This window comes from Vespa crabro, chromosome 2, assembly GCF_910589235.1.
Source record: "Vespa crabro chromosome 2, iyVesCrab1.2, whole genome shotgun sequence".
Lineage (NCBI taxonomy): Eukaryota > Metazoa > Arthropoda > Insecta > Hymenoptera > Vespidae > Vespa > Vespa crabro.
Window position 1 is genome coordinate 13042336 of NC_060956.1, and position 21667 is coordinate 13064002.

Sequence of the window (21667 nt, forward strand, 5' to 3'; positions counted from 1 at the left end):
TACTATTCAGTAGACAACAATCTAAATGAATGCGTAACAAAGTGTACCATCCTTTCACGCATCGCGAAGCTATTTGACTCACTCGATCTTCTTGGTCCAGTCATCGTTAAGACCAAGATATTAATGCAATAACTGTGGCTGAATGGTATTAAATGAAACAACTCGGTTCCTATCGAAATCTACACGACATAGATCGCGTATTGGGATTAGATGTCCCTATTGAATGAGCTACGCATTCCACGGAGAACCATGGCCGGCTACATGAATCTTCAGCTCCATGGATTTTGCAATACGAGCGAAAGAGTATACGGCGTGTGCATTTAAATCCGTTCTTAACGGACGGCGGACGGAGGTGTACAAATATTCCTTCTATGAGCGAAATTGCAGATATGGTATATATACCATAAGGTATACTGGTAAAACGATCTTCTGGTCGAACTCGACCACCTGTCAAACCTGGATTGACAGGAGATCTCCTCACTTGCTCAAAACTTTCGTGGCAAATCGAGTCGCAGAAATTAGAGACATAAAAGGCTCTTTGGATCCGGCAGATTTCATATCTCGCGGATTATCCCTCTCGAAAATCAAAATCAATGCCCTATGATATAACGGAGCTGCTTGGCTACATGATCCTGAATAGCCCATATCATGAGTAAACCAAAAAGCCTCTAATAACGCTCAGCGTATCGATCATTGAAAGATGTTCTATATTAAGGAAATTTTCATCAATCACGAAATTAAAGCGGATAGTGTCATAATGTTTTTGCTTTATACATTAAGAGCAAACAAAATGGCAAACCACGACTGAGCGGAGCACTAACTATCCAGGAATTAGATCAAGCAATGAGCACTGTTATGAATGACATAAAGGAAAACCTTTACCAATAAGTTTAAGCAATTGACTGAAGGAACATCGAAGGCTAGGAGTCGATTGGCGAACAGAGCATGTGATAGCACTTCATTCCTTCAAGATCTCACTTTCGGAGCCTTTAGATGCGTTCTACACATACATAAAGAAGTTGAGGCTATCCTGAATTCACGCCCTCTTGCTCCTATCTCCATTGATCTTGGCGATTACTACTGCCCACTCCTTAATTGGAAGATCATTGATAAATACATTCAAAGCGGATTGAGCACAGATACCAGTATCGTGACACTGAGTTTGGCAGCATTTCGAAAAACTGATATACTTTCGGTACGTGTTACGTTCGTTCAGGCGAAAGAGACCGTTAAAACATGAAAAGTTGAAATTTCAGCCGATTTCTCCGAAACCGGATTCTATCGACGCGACTTAGCAAGAGTAAGTAGAGTGCTTACAAAGATACTATTTACAATGCAACTGAATTACATAAGAAACATGGCTATATCGAAAAGGATTCAAGGTTTTTTATATCCTTTCGTTTAATTTTATGTCGATTCTCACATAAGGGTCGGTTGTCAAAATATGAAAAGTTGAAATCTCTTCCGATTCCTCCAAAATCAGATTCAATCAATATGGCTTGATGAGATTAACAAGATTATAAGGTGCTTGCATAGATACCATTAGAATTATGCAAAATATTGACGTAATGTCGAAGAAACGTTCGATTCTGGATTCAGATAGGTAAGAATCGAAATATATCTAACAGATGTTGTGCCACAATTCTGAAAATGTCACCAATTGAATGAGCTGACTGAATTACATAAGAAGCATGTCCTGGTTGAAACGGATTCGAAATTTTTTATATCCATTCGTTTTGATTTACTTCGTTTCTCGCGTAACCGGCCGTCGATAAAACATGAAAAGTTGAAATCTCGTCCGGTTCCGCAGGAATCGGATTCATTAAAATAACTGGACTGAAAGCGTCTTAACGAGAGTAACTGGAATGAAATCTGTTTGCGAAGATACTATTTTAACTGCAACAGAGAATCGGTGTAATTTGGAGAAACGTGCGATTCAGATAAGTAAGATACGAAATAAGTCCGATAGAAGTTGTGACACGCTTCTGATAATATTACCAATCGATTGGTAATATTAAGTGGTAAGTAGACTGAATTATATAAAAAAGAATTTTCGATTGAAACGAATTCAAGGTTTATTATATTCTTTCGTTTCGTTTTACGTCGATTAACGCGTAAGCGACCGTCGTCAAAATACGAAAAATCGAAATCTCATCCGATTTCTCCGAGACCGGATTCTGTAAGATAAGTAGTGATTGCGAGGATATTATTCACATTGTAAAAGAAAATTGGCGATGTATCGGAGAAACGTTCCATTTTGAACTCAAGTAGGTAAAATTCGAAATAACTCCAACAGAAGTTGTGCTACAGTTCTGGAAATAGTACCAATCAATCAGAATTATATTAGAAACATGTTTTGTATGTAAATGATTCAAGGTTTTTTATGTCCTTCGTGTCGTTTTACGTTTATTCACACGTATGCGACCGACATCTAAACATGAAAAGTTAAAATCTAGTCTAACTCCTCCGAAACTAGATTCTATCGGCACGGCATGATGTGAGTAATAAAAATATAACGTGCTTGCGAGGATATTATTTACACTGCAACGGAGAATTGATGCAATGTCCAAAAAACGTTCCATTCTGGACTCAAATAGGTAAGATTCAAAATAACTCTGACATAAGTTATGTCACAATTCTGGAAATGTTACTAATCGATTGATATACTGAATCACATAAAAAAGAATTCTTGGTTCAAACAGATTTAAGATTTATTATACCCTTTCGTTTCGTTTTAAATCGATTAATGCGTAAGCGGCCGTTGTCAAAATATGAAAAGTTGAAATTAAGTCTTATCGCTCCGAACCCGTATTCCATCAACGCTGCTTAATAAGTGTAATAAAAATATAACGTTCTTGTGAGAATATGTACTGAATTACAACGAATAATTGACGTAATTTCGTAGATACAAATAATTCTGGATTTAGCACTTAAAGATCGAAATAACTCCGACAGAAATTGTGCCATAGTTAATGATATGTGAATAGTCGATTTAGCGGACAAAATTACTGAAAAGAAAAGTCTTTGTTGAAGTAGATTTGACTTGTTAAAAATCCTTTCATTTCGATTTACGTCGATTGTAGGATTCGCAGTCGTTCGTCAAAATATGAGTTAATGTTAAAATAACTAAAAGTTAAACTGTAAAGTTAAAATCACGTCCGATTGTTCCGAACCCGGATTTAATTGATGCGTCTTAATAATAATAACAGGAATATAACATTCTTGCGAGGTTATTAACTGAATTGCAACGGATACTTGGCGTCAAATAGAAGGTACGAGCGATTGTGGATTCCGCAATTAGAGATAGAAATAAATACTATTGTTAGGCTACAGTTCTGTAAATGTCACCTAACGATTCGGCAGACTGAATTACTTAAGAAACAATTCTTAGTTGAAAAAGATTTGACTTGTTAAAAATCTTTTCGTTTCGATTTATGTCGTTTCTAGCGTACACGGTGGTTCTTCAAAACCACGGTCGTTTCTTCATGAAAACTTGAAATCATATTTGATTGTTCCGAATCTAGATTCTATCGCCGCGGCTTATCAAATGTAATAAGAATATAATATTTTCTCGAGGATATAAACTGAATTGTAAAGGTTTATTGACATTCGCTTGGCGTTCACGAGAAATTTTGGATTCAACAATTAAGAATTTAAATATCTCCGACATAAGTTGTATCACAGGTCTGGAAATGTCACCAATTAATTCGGCAGAAGGAATTACTTAAGAAACAAATGTTGGTTAAGATGGAAAATATTTTCTTTACGATTTACGTCAACTCTAGGGAACGCGGTTTTTCGTCTAAACATGAAAACAAAATTGAATCACAACCGATCACTCCGAAACCGGAATCTATCACGTGTTTCATCATAAATTAAAGAAATATAACGTTATGTGAGGATATTAATTGAATCGCAACGCAGAATTGACGTCAATTCACAAATATTAACGATTATGGATTTTGCAGTTAAGAATCGAAATATCGCCGACAGCAATTGTGTCACCGTTCTGACAATGTCACCAATCGATTCGTCGAACAGGTTTACATAAGAAACATATATTGGTTGAAACAAATTCGACTTATTGAGAATTCTCACATACGTGACATTCGTCAAAACATGAAAATTAAAATCACTACTGATCTCTCCAAAACCGGACTCTATCAATGCAGCTTAAAGATAGTAACAAGAATATAACATTCTTACGAAGATATTACTGAATTATTCCTGTGAATTGGTGTTTTGCTGGATGTAGAAGGAGCGATTCTGCATCCAGCAAAAATAGATCGAAATAACTCCGACAAAAGTTGTGTCATAGTTCTGGAAATGTTACCAATCAATTCGACAGACTGAATTTCATAACAAGTCTATGTTGAAACAGATGAAAGATATTGAAAATTCTTTTGTTTCAAATTGCATCGATTCTAGCAAACGCGATGCTTGGGCAAAAGATAAAACGTTGAATTATTATTGTACGATCTCTCCTAACCGGATTATATCGATGCAACTTAACGAGAATTACAATGATATGACGTCCTTGTGAAGATATTATTTGAATTTCTTCGGCAAATTGGAATCAATTTGCAGGCAGGAGCGATTCTGTATTCAGAAACAAAAGGTCGAAGTAAATCTAAGATAACTTGTAACAAATGTCAAAATGTTACCAATCAATTCGGCGGACTGAATTATATAAAAAAACATGTCTTGGTCGAAACGGATTTGTGGTGTTGAAAACTTTGTTAAATCGATTTATGTTGATTATTGCGTACGCAGTCATTGAGCAAAACATGAAACGTTAATATATTGTCCGATCCCTCCGAAAGCGGATTCTATCGATGCGGCATTACGAAAATAAAATGAATATAACGTCCTTTCGAGGATATTATTTGAAATGCTTCGGAGAATTGGCCTCATTTCGCAAACAGCAACGATTCTGGATTCAGAAATTAAGGATCGAAATAACTCCAAGAGAAGTTGCATCACAATCCTGGATATGTCACCAATTTACTCGGCAGGCTGAATTACATAAGAAATAAATCTTGGTTAAAATGAATCCGAAGTTTTGAGGATTCTTTCATTTCACTGCATGTCGATTTTCGTGTACACGGCCAACGGTCAAATCGTGAAAAGATAAGAGCTCTTCCGATTTCTTGGCAACCGGATTTTATCGACAGCTTTTATCAAGAATAACATAAATATAACGTAATTGTGAGAATAATCTTTAAATTACGATGAAGAATTAACGTCGTTTAGCATACTTGCGCGATTTTATTGCTAAAAATAACAATTACTCCGACAAGTTGTGAAAATGTTACCAATCGATTCAGCGGACCGAATGATATAAGAAACAAGTCTTGATTGAAGTTGATTCGAGGTTTTAAGAATTCTTTCATTTGGCTCTTCGTCCATTTTCACACATGCGGAAAATGATCAAAACGTAAAAAGTTGAAACCTCGTCCGATTCCTTCGAAATCGGATTCGATCGACATGGTTTACCGAAGTAAAATGAACATATCATTCTTGCGAGATTAGTTTTTTAATAGCGAAGTAAAACTAATATAATTTCGCAAACCATTGCAATTTTGGATTTAGTCGCTAAAAATCGCAATGATTCGAACAAAAGTTGTGCTGCAATTCTGAAAATGTTACTAAACGATTCAACGTCCGTATTATATAAGAAAGTAGTCTTGGTTGAAACAGATTCGAAATACTGAGGATTCTTTTACTTCTCATTAAGACGATTTTCACATACGCTTTCTTCAGTCAAAAGAAGATAAAATGAAATCTCGTCCGATTCCATTGAAACTGGGTTCTAATGAAAGTAAGAAGAATATAACATTGATGCGAAGATATTATTTGTATTTCGCCAGAGAATTGGCGTCAATTCGCAGACAAGAGCTATTCTGGATTCAACAGATAATGATTAAAATAACTCCTACAGAAGTCATGGTACAATTCTAGTAATTATCAATCGATTCGTAGGACCGAAATACATAAAAAACAATTTTTTGAATAAAACGGATTCAAGGTTTTGAATGTTCTTTTGTTTCGCTTTACATCGATTTTCGTGTACGCGACCGTCGATTAATAAATGAAATGTTAAAAATTCAGATTCCTTGGAAACTGGCTTCCCATTGACGCCGTTTAACGAAATTAACAGGACTAGAACATTCTTGCGAAGATATGCTTTGAATTATAACGGAGAATTTGCGACGTTTGCAAATCCACAAGTTACTGCATCCAGTTGCTCATAATCAGTATAATGTCGTCAGAGATAATGCTAATCTACTGGAAATGTTACCATTCCATTCGGTAGATCGTATAACATATGAAAACAATCTTGGCTGAAATATATTTGAGGTTCTGAAAATTCTTTCATTTCTATTTACCAGCCTCGCGTACGCTACCGGTGACACAATATTTTAAAGTTGAAATCTCTTCCGATTCAATTAAAACCGGTTTCTATCAATGCGGTTTGACGAAGGAATATTACTTACTTCCAATGATATTCTATGAATTACAACAAGAAACTAGCGACTTTTCGCAGACCCATGAAATTCTGAATATTGTCGCTAAAGATCAGAATAACCCCATCAGAGATTGTGCTACTATTCCAAAAATGTTACTAATCAATTAGGCAAGTCAAATTACATAAGTATACAGTCTTGGCTAAAACAGATTCGGGGTTTTGCAGATTCTTTTGTTTCGCTTTACGACTTTCGTATATACTACCAGCGATCGACCACATTAAAAGTTGAAATCACGTCTAATTCTATTGAAACCATTTTCTATCAAAACAGTTGAACAAGTGTAACTAGAATATAACGTTGTTGTAAGCATATTTTTTCAATTTTCAATTGCAACGGGAAATTGGTGTCGTTTCGCAGACTCACTCGAATCTGGATCCAGATTCCAGATTCCTCCCTAATCTCTAAACAACGCGAAGTACAAGAATCGGTCGGCGGAAAAATGAAGGACAGTATCAACCTTTTAAATGAAAGAACGGTTGTAAAGCGATAAGAAAATAATTTCTCTTTGATCTGTAAATATCGTGGAGTTCAAGAGTCTGCTGGTGGAAGAGTGAAGGGTAGTATCCACTTCTTAAAAAGAGTAATAGGAGTAAGATGATACGGCCTCTCGACGTATTCTGCTAATTTATTTTCTATCGCAGGCTCCACTCTTAAGACGACGCGAAAAATTTTCTGTGGATTGTATAACGCTGTGATAATACGGCGGAGTTCATTTTTTCTGCCCGCGCTTCGTAACTTTGGCATAGGAATAGAAAAAAACCTTATCGTAACATTAAGTGAAAAGCATTGAATTAAAATAAAATATTGAAAGTGTCACTTGTACAGTCATTCCTCACTGAAGTGAATTTCTTTGCAACATCTCTGAAATGACCGTTGATGTGGGTGAAATTTGAACGTGCGGGCAGTCCTCACTGAATAAAGTAATTACACACATAAACATACCTAAGTACGGGCAGTCTTCATTGATGCGTATAAAATAAGCTGAATTCATAGATTTGCTTATAAGTAAATAGTATTAGGATTATTGTACAACAAAGTTTTCATGAAAAAGATACTAGAATAAATAATAATAATATATTAGGGGTACCAGACAGTTCTGTCCGTTCTGGTTACAACAAGTTTCAACAAGTATGCGCATATTCATTTGATGCATATTTAGCTCTTTCTTTTTATCACTGAATGTATACATACTGACCTAGCAAATGAACTAAAACGAAGATGATTCATGTTAGTATTAAGTAAGACGCGATCGTGTATCCATGACTACTGATAAAATTCATTTAGCCCACTGTATTTTGTACGAATTCCAACAAGGAATAAATGCTACAGAAGCGTATAGAAATTTATTGAAAGTGTTTGATGAAAGTACAGTTTCTGATAGAACATGCAGAAGATGATTCTAAAAATTTGAAATAGGTGATTTCAACCTTTCTGATAAGCCACGCTCTGGGCGACCATCTTGGATCGACGACGATACTGTCAAGATCATATTAGAGCAAAATCCTTTTTTGACAACATTGGAGATTGTGGAAAGGCTTGATTCAGCTGAACAAACCATTTCGGACCATATTCGAAAATTAGTATTGGTGTGGAAATATTCGAAATGGGTGCCACATGAGTTAAGTGAGAAGAATTTAAATGATCGAGGCATCAAATGCACATTTCAGTTTGCACGAAACAAAATGGAACCCTTCTTGGACCGGATGTGATAACTGGGGATGAAAAGTGGATTACCTACGAAAACATCATAAGGAAAAGGGCATATTGTGAGCCCGGAAAACCTGTCTCCTCCACCTTTAAAGTTAAGCCGAACGAAAAGCTAAATTTGGAGAGGTACTGTCAGCAATTGGATAATTTAAAAACAGCACTCCAAGAAAAGAGGCCGGCGATATTCAATAGGAAGGACATCATACTGCTTCATGATAATGCCAGGCCACATACTGCTTTGAGGACTCGTCAGAAACTCGCAGAGTTAAGCTGGGAAATTCTGTTGCATCCACCATACTCCCCGGACCTAGCACCCTCCGTTTATCATTTATTTTTATCCTTACAAAATTTTTTACAGGGCAAAAAATTCAAAAACGAAGCAGATATCAGACAAACATTGGTTCAATTTTTTGCTTCTGGGGATAAGGCATTTTTTAAAAATGGGACATACAAATTGCCATTACGCCGGCAAGAAGTCATAAATAATTATGGCAATTATATTATTCAATAAAGTTTATTCAAGGTATGAAAAATTTATTATTTTGTTTTATTCTAAAAACGGACAGAACTTTCCGGTAGGTCGATTCTATAGTAATTTCTATACAAGTGAGCTATAGGAATGTATCTTAAAATACGAAGTTAGATTTAATATTAATAATAGTATATTTTAGAGAACTCAGTGCTTCTTGATTTGAGGCTATCGCGACTGAGTTAGAAATTATGCGTGTATTAGTTCGATTTGACGACTAAATTAACTGTAGTTGATAAACTGTCTATAACTGTATAATTGCCACTATAACTGACTGTTAGTAGGGCTGTAACTATCTATAATGGCCACTGATTTGACTGATACTACACTGTACCAGTTGTGCTGGTACTTATAAAGGACTCGTTCTCAGTTTAATCCCTATGTGAAGAGATTGGTCGTAGCGTTGAATCGCCATCTACTAGGTGACGTTTGAACTCTGCGCTTTGATGATCTCACGTAGTGGCATAAGTGATTCATAATAGGTTATAAAGGACGGGTCTCTCGCTGGAGCGGTATCTGGATTCCAAATGTACACGAGGTCTACGTAATTTGCCGCAGAGCTTCGTAAGTCTGCAAATCACGTGTGTCCCATGAGTACATACTACATGTCGTAGAATATCGTAAATTTTTACGTACAACGTACATCTGTGGTATGTGTTGTCGGCATTATGGGCAGATAATCGTTTGGTCGACGCTATTTCCTCATATTATATTTGTATTTTACATATAATATTGTTAAGTAAAATATATATATAATCGTTTGGTCGACGCTATTTCCTCATATTATATTTGTATTTTACATATAATATTGTTAAGTAAAATATATATATATATGTTCTTTTTAATTACAATAATACTTTTTTACGTATATATATAATAAAAGACAACTCCCTATATAGTGGGCACGAAGTTAACGTATAATAGTATTAGTTTGTAAGAAATGACTCTCTATAGGATGAACACGAGATACATATTTTATAATATTATTTATATATTCATAACACCTCAATTTGTACTATCCGATCAATATTCTGTTTATACCAATCTCGTGCCATAACTGCGCATAACAAGTAAGGACCAAAATTGGTACAAATCGCGTAAGACGCTCCTTGTGAGATAATATGTATATATGTAGCGTTCCGTACCATGTTGGATGAACATAAATTTTATGATAACAGTAGGATACAAGAAATATCTTCAGATAAAATAATCCAATCTATAAATGATAAAAAAATGGAAACTCTAGTAATGGCAGGTGACCTACCGACACTCTATTAGAGGAAATCAATCAAAGGCTAAAAACAAAAGAAAAATCGTTCAAGAAAAAGCATTTGTTATATCCTCTGCCGCTCTCTTATTTTATGATGTAATTACCTCGTAAATATTATATAGGCATTTATTTTACACATTTACCTTATACTCATTACACAGCAAGCCGTTTGATTACTAAGGTAATCATCTTATTATTATATTAGTCATTTACCTCATGGCCACTATATACAAGAAGTCGTCCTTTACTACATGTTAACAATGTAGAAAGGTATTATTGTAATTCTACTTTAAGGCACTATGCTTAGAATCTAAATTTTCTAATATTATTATTAGAAAGTAACATCGCCGACGCCAAACCTCATATCACACGCATACATATACGACACTCCACGCTATACTGCGAGTCACTTACGCACAAACACGTGTACCACGCCTACGCATGTAACATTCCATGTTGCATATGGACCGCTCCAGTGAGAGATCTACATACAAGTTACGAAAGTCACTACGTGATATCACACGACACAGCAGAGTCAATCTCCACATCGACGTGGAGACAACCACTATATAAGCAGCAGCACGATTCTCTTCGAGTCAGTTACAGTGGAAAATCAACTAAATTACAGTCACGAATGGAGACAATTACAGTTGCAATACAGTTGCACAATAAGATAGTCAGTCAATCAATCATCGTCAATCAGTCAATTCGAGTTCTAGCATTTGCAGTTGGAGTAGCAGTCACACGCATAATTTCTAATTCAATCGTGATAGTTTTAAAACAAAAACTACTGCATTCTCTTAAATTGACTATTCGCGATTTTATACCTAACTCCTGTGCAATTCAAAACATAGCACTATAACTCATACTGCAACCTTTCTAACGAACTTGTATTGTAATTCTGTTATAATCCTAAAGTCAACTTAAGCAGATCTGTGAATCAAGCTATTAGATATATTTCGGTGAGGATGGACCACACGAAATGTACGATATTAGTCGTTCACAATGATTAACCGTTGTGATTATCATTGCTTCGTCCGGTGAGGACCGCCTGCATGGTTGAAGTATACTCTCATCAAATGTGGTTTATTAGAAACGCTGAAAAAAATTCACTTTGGTAAGGACCACTCGCACGAATGACATTTCTCAACGATACTCTTTCAATTCATACATCTTTTATTTTCTAAATTACGATATAGTACATGTACCTTGTTCATTCCATACTGTTGTACAGTTAGAAAGTATCAATTACGTCGAATTATCGCAACTATGTACTACCCAAATAGAATTTTTCGAGACGTCTTAGAAAGGAAACCTGTGATAAAAGAAGAACTAGCAGAACAAGTTGAGGAACTGTACCAACAAACATCTATTCCTCCATTTAAATTGTGAATACCGCCCTCTACTTTCCGCCAGCCGACTTTCGTACTCCAAGGTATCTAAAGATCAGGAAAGAGTTATTTCATCTGTTTTGGGACGCACAAATCCCTGAGTACAAAAGGAAGAAAAAAATGTTACGATAAATCAAAGGTAGAGAGTCAAGTCCGCTTTGCATTATTCAATCGATATTCTGCCCATATCAATATCGAGCTATAATTACACGTAGTAGATAAATATATATTTTTTTGAAGAACGCATCGACCGGGATGTAACAGTATGCGACCAACGGTCGAAAACATGATAAGTTGAAATGTCGTCCAATTACCATGAAATTGGATGATATCGATTTAACGCAAGAAATAAACATATAACTTCCTTAGAGGATCTCGTTAAATTACAACGGGAAATTGGCAGCGTTTCGCATACCTGCGCTATTTTGGATTGAATCGGTAATAATAGCAATAACTCCTTAAGAAGTTATTCTATAGTTCTGAAAGTATTGCATGTTATCTCAAAGGGTCGCAATATATAAGAATCAAATTCTGAACGAATTACATATGCAACTCAATTGCAGCCGAAACAGGCGTGATTTTGGAACAAATCGATAAAGATTTCAATAACTCAACCAGAAGTTGTGCAATAGTTCTGAAAATATTATTCATCAACTCGGAGGATCATTTTATTTGACACACATTTTATTTGACACTAATCAGAGGTTTAACTCTTTAAGGTACACGATTTTAAAGAAAATAAAAACCTAAGTTGCACAGAATTTTCGAAAAAAAAGTATATAAAATATTACACTATATGACTATGAATAACTTCAACTTTTCGAGATAGGTTAAAATATATCCCATATATGCATAAAAAGCTAAAAAAGAAATAGGACAGTTTTTAAACCACCTAACTCCAAAGAGACAAGATTCTTTCGTTTCACTTTACGACGAATATCGTGTACGCAGTCATCGATTGGTTGTACTGCTAACACGAAGACCTTCATTTCGATTGTATATAAAAATTCGGGAATGTTTTATGCGAAATATGCTTAATTAATTAATCTAATTTAATTTAATTATTCTAATTATATAGAAGGTTTAAGGTACAACTTACGAATAAAAAACTATGACCCATTAGCTGGATGCACTTTGCATTAACGGGTCAATTCACATTTATCTCCGTCTATTATTTAGTATACGGCGAATAACTTGACATATTAATCACAGTTACTGTAGAATCCAAAACTATAAGAGTCATGGGGAAAAATAAGATTACTAGTTTTAGAGGTTTTGAATGTAAATGCACATGACTTCCGGTCAGGCGATTTGTTCACTAATCACCGTACACGCACATCCAATAGAAAGGGGCTTGGATAGGATAAGCAGCTTGAAAATGGCCGAACTGTTAAGACAGAAATTCACTTAGAATGTATATAAAAATTTAGGATTATTGCGTGCGAAACAAAAATTTAATAATTTTAATTATATAGAAACTCTCAAAATAAATTGAGACTTACAAATAGGAAATTACAAATATAAATACAACAAATATAATAAGTAAAATATTCATACGCGCGCGCATGTGTGTGTGTGTGGCTGTTCCCTACTTTTAGGTGGGACTGGATACCATCTTCTTTTCAAATAAATTTTCTTCAGATGTCTTTTTTCTTACTTTCGATAAAGAAAACTCCATTCAAATTCCATGATGGTTACCCGTGAAAAGAAATATTCTGGAAGTAAAATAACCTCCAGTTCAGATCTCTCAGGGTTAAGGACGGTCAATGTGATGAGAAAAAATGCACTTACGATGAAAGGCAGTGTAGGGACTCAGCCCGTCACCAGATGGGTGCAATCTCGTTACTTAAGGCTTTTCACCGGGTGATTTCCAGCTGCCTTTTACGATCCGAAGTGAATCCGAACAAAGTCAACCTTTCTGCTACGAGAGTTACTTTAAAAAGATGTGATAGGAGGTGCCGATGCCATCTTCAAAAGCAGGGCATGCAAATATAAAAAATCCCGCGATTAATGTCAGATCTGTATGAGCCCGGTACTCAGGGGAGTGTCGGATTCAACCCGCCTGAACATACTCTCAAGTTCGCATCGCCTACCGACTAAAAAAACTTCCGATGCTTAATACTAACTCACTGAGGAGAGAGGGGGTGGGCGGTATCGCGCATAAACGTAGTATATATTCGCCCAGTACCATCCTCGGTGAGCCAGCCCGGCATTCGCCTTGCTCTCATTCATTCATCCACACTCATACCACAACTATTTACAATTATGGCATACTCGACAGGGGCCCACGAGCCTCCGGAGACGCAATTACTCCCTACATATATACATATATACATACATATACATACATATTGGCCTGATCATTATCCCATGGTGCGCTGACCAAGCCCATTCACATCCGTATACACATACTGTATACACTCACACCTAATGGGAAGCGCCCCCTAAGGCGTTCAGAGCCTTGCTCGAGGGGGCCGCACTGGAACTACTCTCCTATGCGGCCTATCATTCACAATTCTGTCCGCATACACACTCGCACGCTCACTCCTACGTCATTCTTGATGGAACAGGATTATGCACATGGAATATTAATTAAACAAATCTGTATCGTTCTGTGTTTTCTCATGTGAGACAAGAAGAAGTGTGTGTTTTGTTTTCGACAGGAATCGATACATTGGATCGATACATCGATCAAGATGGGCGAAGCTGGCCTTGACTATAAAAGGGGCGGGAACTTATTTTTGTTCAAATTGAGTTTACAGTTTCTCAACACTTCTTCTTGCGTCCGTTCCCTGCGCCTCTCAACATCCTCCTTTTCTCGTATGATCCGCCCTGCGAAGGTCTGGAAGGTCGTCCATCCCCCCGGAACAGTATATTGTAAAGCTGGACACCCGGAGGGTGCCAACACCTATGCTACCTCGCCCATTAGGGCATACGCTACGGAACTACCTACAGACAGCAGCCACCACTACGAAGAAACCGGATTCGGAAAAACCCAAAACTCCTGCCGGCGAGCAAGGTGAGTGGTTTAGCCACGGCCAACATCCTCGCAGCAACGAGTCACCACGATGATGCCGACCGTACCCACGGGGAACCACGGGGAGACCCAGTCACAGTACCACGACCCTTGGCACTCGTTCCGTAGGATGAGATGGGATTGGAAGAATAGTAGGTTTAGGAGAGAGAGTTGGTTGATTGAGGAAAAAAAAAGAAAAAAAAATGGGGAGACGCGTTCGAGCATCTCCGACCCTGTCCTGTTCGAGAATGAGTTTACCTGAGAAGATTACAGGCTCCCACCCCTATCACCAGGACTCCGACAATCCCAGCTGAACAGGACTTACGAACTAACAGCCCCTGATAAGGAAGGTTTCCTTACAAAACTCCGCGAAGAGGGAGAAGGCCTCGGCCGTGGAGACAAGATGTCTTGCCGCTTCCGGCCAACTTCTTTCACAGAGAATTTCCTTCAGAGCCACTCTCTGGGGTTCGAACACCGGACAGTCGACAATGTGGTGCGAAACCGTGTCCTCTTCGCCACACTCGCATGTTTCTTCCATGGTGATGTTCAGCGACTTCAGTTTGGCCTTGAAAGCTCCGTGTCCTGTAAGAAACTGAGAGGTGAAGTGATTAGGAGAGACGAAACGGGCACCCATCCTTTCCTTGATGTCCGGGAAGTACGCGTACGTAGTCCTTCCTTTTGAGGAGTTCTCCCATCTGGATTGCCAATCCCTGTAAATTTCCTCGTCAACCTGTCTTGCTATCGCGCGTTTATTCTTCGTGCCTTCCAGTTCTCGCATCGCCGTTTCGGTACTCCTGTTTTTCCTAATTTCGTATAATTTTCTGCGCTTCAGTAACTGAAGATCAATCGGAGGCTCCGCCGCTACGACGCAAAGGGATTCCGTCGCGGTTGTGCGGTACCCAGATGTTATCGAGATGAGGGTCGATCGTTGAATCGCGCTTAACTTTTTAAGATCTCCTTCGGTGCAGAGATCCGACCATACCGCTGCCGCGTACGTAACCGTGGGGGTGAATACGCCTCGATATATCGCCCGTAGAGCGCAATGGCGGAGTCCCCATTCCCTGGCTGCTAATCTCCCTAATTTCGCGAACAATGGCTCGACTTTGTCAATCAAGTGTCGTCAGTGCGTCGAGACCCCCAGACCTTTATCAAAGTGTACACCGAGGTATCTAACGGAATTCCTAAATTTAACGCTATTATTCCCTATTCTAATGGTGGGTGGCCTACTGGCTAAGTCTGTCTTTTTCGATATTTTCTGCTTCCTATCCGGGCACTGTCCTCCCCTTCTACCTATGGGTTTCCTCTTAACCCAGTCGCTTTTCAGGACGATAGCCTCCGTCTTACGTTCGGAGATTGAAAGTTTCGCCTTCGAGTACTATCCGGTGATGCTATTTACCACGCGGTTTCCTTTCTCCTGTAAGTCCTTCCTGGAATCACCGTTAATGATAACGAGTAGGTCGTTCGCGTACGCGATCGCATTGACTTCCGATGATTCCTCGAGTATCCGGAGGAGCTGGTCAAACATGAGGTTCCAGCAGGAGGGGCCAAGGACCGATCCTTGTGGGCATCCTCTCGAAGCCTGCTTTGAAATTTCATGCTCTCCTAAAGCGATTTTCACCTTACGGTCCGCGAAGTAGCTAATCATAACATTGAAAACGTTTCTCGGGCAATCCCGATCCCAGAGTGCCTTAAGGACTAAGGGCCACCAGACGTTGTCGAAGGCTCCAGAGATGTCGAATAACAATGCAACGACGTATCTCCGTGAGGAGGCAGAAACGATTCGGCGCATCTCTACTATCGCGTCCTGAGTGGAGTGTCCCGGGACAAAGCCGTATTGTTTGTCCGATAGTTTATCCGACGCGAGGGATGTTTCATTAAGGCGCAACTTCAGCAGCCTTTCTAGAACCTTTCCTACTACAGAGAGAAGGCAAATGGGCCGGTAAGACTTGGGGTCTTCCGCGTTCTTACCCACGCCTTTAAGAAGTGCTCTTAAGGAGCCCTCTTTCCAGATAGATGGGAAAATACCCCATTGAAGACATCCGTTAAAAAGGTATCCCCCCGGGACAGTCAGGGAGACCCTGACTATCATGGGAAGAATTAGCTGCCCTCTCCCCATCGCACCGATCAGCTCATTCCTCGCATCCGTCCACGCCGGGCAGTCTACCAGGGTGTGTTCCGCCGTATCCTCACTCCTCTCGCAGTGGAAACAACGTGGGGAGGGAATCTTTCTTATCTTGTATAGGTACGCTGAGAAACAGCCATGGCCGGTCATCAGCTGTGTGGTGTGAAAGGTTGTTCCGATAGAGAACGGCCTCCCAATCCCCTCAGCTAACCATTCGCCAATAGCCACCCTCGCACACACCCCCGTTGCTGTTAAAGATTCTACGAGCCCAAGTTCCTCAGTTTTCCACGCTTCTATTGCCCTCCTTCTGACAAGAGCACCCAATACAGCCTTAGTACACGGGGGAACAGGTTCCTCCGCATCCCTAACAGCCGCATACGTCTCCGCCAGCTGGAGTGCCAGATGAACGAGAGGAATAATCCCCGCAATCATCATAGCCGCGTGAAAGAAGACCGTTTTATAAGCACAACACACCCGGATCGCCACTTTCCTCTGGAGGCTCCGAATAACCCGCCCGATCCTCATATCCTCCACGACGGCGCGCCACCACACAGGCGCCCCATAAAGAAGCATCGAGTGGATTACGCCGTCATAGAGGCGTCGCTTCTTCTCCCCGGTCCGTGAAGGTTCGGAAGGAGCCTCCTAAGGGGACCGAAGGATACCCTCCGCTTTAGGGATTAAGACCTCGAAATGGAGCCTGAACGACATTCTAGAATCTAATATTATGCCCAGGTACTTAACGCTGGTTCTAATTTCTACGCGAACCCCTTTAAGGCAGATCTTAGGGGGCGGAGCATTCTTGCGTTTGCAGAAGGCAGAGGCCTCCGTCTTTTGCGGTGCCACTTTAAGACCCAATCCCTCAATCTCATTCACCAAAACTTTCCAAGTCCCGCTCGGCGTTCATGATAGCCTGAGACAGGTGCCATCCCGATGATAGGAAGGCCGTGTCATCCGCATACCAGACAACACGGGAGCCACCTGGCATCGGAGTTCGGAGGACACTGTCATAGGCAATGTTCCACAACGTAAGGCCTAAAACAGATCCCTGTGGGATCCCACAATACACCTGTCTTTCCACGGCGCGTCCATGACTGTCTATAAATGTTATGACGCGATTGTCTAAATAGCTCTTGATGATGTTCATCAGGTAGCGTGGAAAGTTTTTTTTCGCTCCATCGCCCTGACGATAACGGCCCACGGCAAGGAGTTGAAAGCGTTAGAAATATCCAAACTCACCAGGATAACCACTTTCCTGTCCCGCGTCGATGCCTACACGAATTTTTTAACATCCAGGACGGCATCCACAGTGGATCTGCCCGTCCTAAATCCATACTGCGATGGCGCCAGGGTCTCCTCTAGGAAGCCGTTGATCCGGCCAACAAATATGCGCTCGAATACTTTCCCCAGTTCGCCAATCACGCATATCGGTCTATATGATCCCGGTGAGTCCGAAGGCGCGTCCCTTTTTTTCTTGATCAGGATGACCCTCGCTATCTTCCACGCTACCGGGAACCTTCCTGCACTTAAACATGCGGAGAATCACTGCGCCAATCCTTTCCCACAGTGTGTCGACGCAGCACGCACAACCACGCCCGATATCCCATCCAGTCCTGGAGCATTCCTTCCATTTCCTTTCTTGGCGGCAGCCAGGACCTCCTCTGCAGAAATAATCACTTCTGAGAGTGCAGGTTCCTGCAGCTCATCAGTTCCCGGTCCTACTGGGAATAATTCATAGAGAATGTTCTCCAGTACCTCATCCTCCAGGATTTCAGTCACTAGTGGGGCATAAGGCCTGAGCTTCCCCAAAACCAATCTGTAAGGTATCCAGACCAAATCCAGATGCAACCCAGCCACAAGCCAAACCTGCGCGATTCTGAAAGGACTCGTTAAATATCTCAATAGTCGCCAAAGGTTGCTGTTGTTCTGAAAATATTACCAATCGATTTGGTGAATCGAAATACACAAGAACCACGTCTTGGTTGCAACGGATTAGAGATTTTAAATATTCTTTTGTTTCGCTTTAAAATGAATATCACGTACATAACCGTTTGTCGAAAACATGAAAAGTTAGAATCTTGTAACATAACAACCAAATGAAAACAGTTTAAGGTGGGTAACCAATATAACATTCTTGAAAAGATATTCGTTGGATTGGCGACGGAAAATTGGCAAAGTATCGCAGATCCGCGCGTTGCGATTTGCTAAAGATCGCAAAACTTCGAAATTGTACTACAGAAATTGTACTACAGTTCTAAAAATATTACTAATTTTTTCAGCGGACCGCAATATATAAGAATTACATCTTGATTGAGACGGAATTGAAAATTTTAAAAATTCTCTCGTATAACTTTATGACGAATACCGTGTAGTCGGCCATAGTTCAAAATCCTGAAAATTAGAGATTCCTATAATTCTGTCAAAAGTTCTAGTAATATTACCAACTTCTTTTCTAGTAATATTATCAAAAGTTTCGACGGACTAAATACGTAATAATCAAGTCTCTAAATCCTATAGATTTGAGATTTTCAAGATCCTTTTGTTTCACTTTACTACAACTGTTGCATACGCCGAAAACGTGAAAAGTTTAAATCTCGTCAGATTTTGGAACAGGATTCTATCGACGCAATTTAAGATAGTTCATTATCCCTGATTTTTTAATGGTTTATGCTATCAATGAGAACAGGCATAATTCTTGATCGATTTTAATGAACAAGGTTTTATGTTAAGGACGAAAATTAATCTACTGCATATCTTTATCGAATTTTTGAAAAAACTTTTTATTTGAGCATAAACAATTCTCGAAAAATATCATTTTTTAACATGATTTTTTTCAAATAAAATAAAACTTTTTCAATAATAATATACGGTATATTAAACCTTCGTTTTTAAAATGAGATCTTGTTCATCAAAATTAGTTAAGAATTACATCTGTTCTCATTGATGGTATAAATGGTTATTATATTCCGATATTTTTCGTGAAGAAAAAGTTTTATAGTTGGTGTCTTTCGAAATTTGCGATAGAAGAAAACTTCCTATCCGAGTTACTGATTTTCATATACATGCTTAGATGGTATATGTTTTGTTTCTGTGAGATAACGATTGTCTCTTTGTTTGTGTGCTAATTCCCAGATTTTCTGAACATTTCCAAACGCAAAGAAATACGTTTCATGATGCTCGCACAAAGAAACTAAGGTAACTTACTCGGTCATTTTAGTGAGTTTTAGACAGATAATTCTATGACAAAAATAAGGAAATATTTATTAAGAAAATGATTGTTGTATCTAATCGTTTATGTTAATGGATCTGAGTTTTTAAAATATTTTTAAATTTTGGGAAAATGTATAGTTCTTTTTAGATTTTATAGATTAAAATATAGAGATTTTATAAGCAATGTGTAGCACATTGGAAAGCATCTAGATTCGTAATACAGGAAATTGTAAATTCTCGAGGCTAAACGATTTCGGTTTTTTTTTATTGTATCGATGTAAACAAAAATAATAAACTAATTTGATCTTTTTTCCTTATTTTTGATAATTTAGTAAGATGTTACTATTTAATATCTTATATTTATTTCCTCCACTGATGGCTGACATGAATTTCACGATAATCTGTGTTAGATAGGACACAGCAGCAGTATAATTTTATTCGATAACATGCATATAAAGTATATACATTTGTTGATTATTTTTTCAAAATTAATAATTAGTGAACATATATATTATATATTATTTTTAATAAAGATCAAAACATGAATCCACATCATTTACGAGATTTTTTTCTCAGTGCTATTTTGTTATGGTTTCCTGTGTAGGAGTTCACTTTGTATTATTACTATTACTATAATAATATGTAATGTAATAATATAGTAATAAAAAAACAGTAATAAGATGAAAAAACAGAAGAATATACTTATATTGTATACATCATGACACATATAATGATGATAATTTATAATAACAAAAGAAGGAAAAATGTATCAATTTACGTGACGGTTTTATGTACGAACTCTCAACAAATCGTGTCCTTGATAATTTCGACACATGACTGCCCATCAATAGATACGTCTAAAAAAACGCGAAATATGAAGAAAAGTATGAAACGTTTCTTTTATTTTCGTCCGCTATCATTTCTTATCTTACTACCTTATGATCGTTTGCATTTGTTTCCACACTATTTCTTACTCATGATCAGCTAATTATTTTTACTATTATAATATAAAATCAATATTAAATAATATCTATATATATATAATTAAATTTTATGTACATTTTTATTATTATTATTATATTATATTATATTATATTATTATTATTATTATATTACATTATATTATTATTATTATTATCAGGAGTAGTAGTAATGTTAGTAGTAGTAATAATCAAAGTCGTATAGAGTAGATTAGTCCACGTAAGAAAAAAAGCGCTAGGAGTTCCACTTCATAGGTTGTGAACTCATGTTTTAATTTGGATTAAAATAATATAATATATAATTATTAACTAATTATTTTTAAGTAAATATTGGACAAATTCTTATTTTTGTCGCAGATTTATATACTAATTCTTATATGTGTCAATTATATTTATTATTTTTCATTCATTTATCGTAAAACAAATGCATACCGACATTGTATCTAGCACGGATCATTGCAAAACGCATGCTACCATCAAAGAAAAATATACATATGAGAGATTAGTAAGTGTACGTTCACAGTCTATTAACACTACTTTACCAGACGAAATCAATTGTTATGTACGCAAGAGAGGGGAATAACCAACCCAAACTTATACACAGATACGATGGACGCATGGTGGGAACAGCGTAATTTTGTAGTTCTGAAAAGATAGTGAAATTTTTTTTTACATAACTTACGATCCCTGAATTACGAATCTAGATGATTGCCGATATGCTATACATTTCTTATAGAACTCTTATCTTTTTAATGTATAAAATATAAAATTTGAGCTCAGAAAATCTGAACATCAGCTATTTACGCACATAACTAATCAGGCAACTGTGTCGAAAACAGCATTTACGCCATCAGTGAGAATAGGAGTCATTCTTCACCAATTTTTATATACAAGTTCTCATTTAAAATATAAAGG

At 37.9% G+C, this 21667-nt stretch overlaps 1 protein-coding gene across 1 annotated transcript; it reads left to right on the plus strand.

Moving 5' to 3' along the window:
- Positions 1 to 7789: 7789 nt before the first annotated feature.
- Positions 7790 to 8748, plus strand: LOC124422186 (histone-lysine N-methyltransferase SETMAR-like). Its single transcript, XM_046958303.1, has 4 exons — positions 7790 to 7895; positions 7947 to 8153; positions 8198 to 8547; positions 8596 to 8748. The coding sequence occupies exons 1-4, from the start codon at positions 7790 to 7792 to the stop codon at positions 8746 to 8748; spliced, it is 816 nt and encodes a 271-aa protein (XP_046814259.1).
- Positions 8749 to 21667: the final 12919 nt, after the last annotated feature.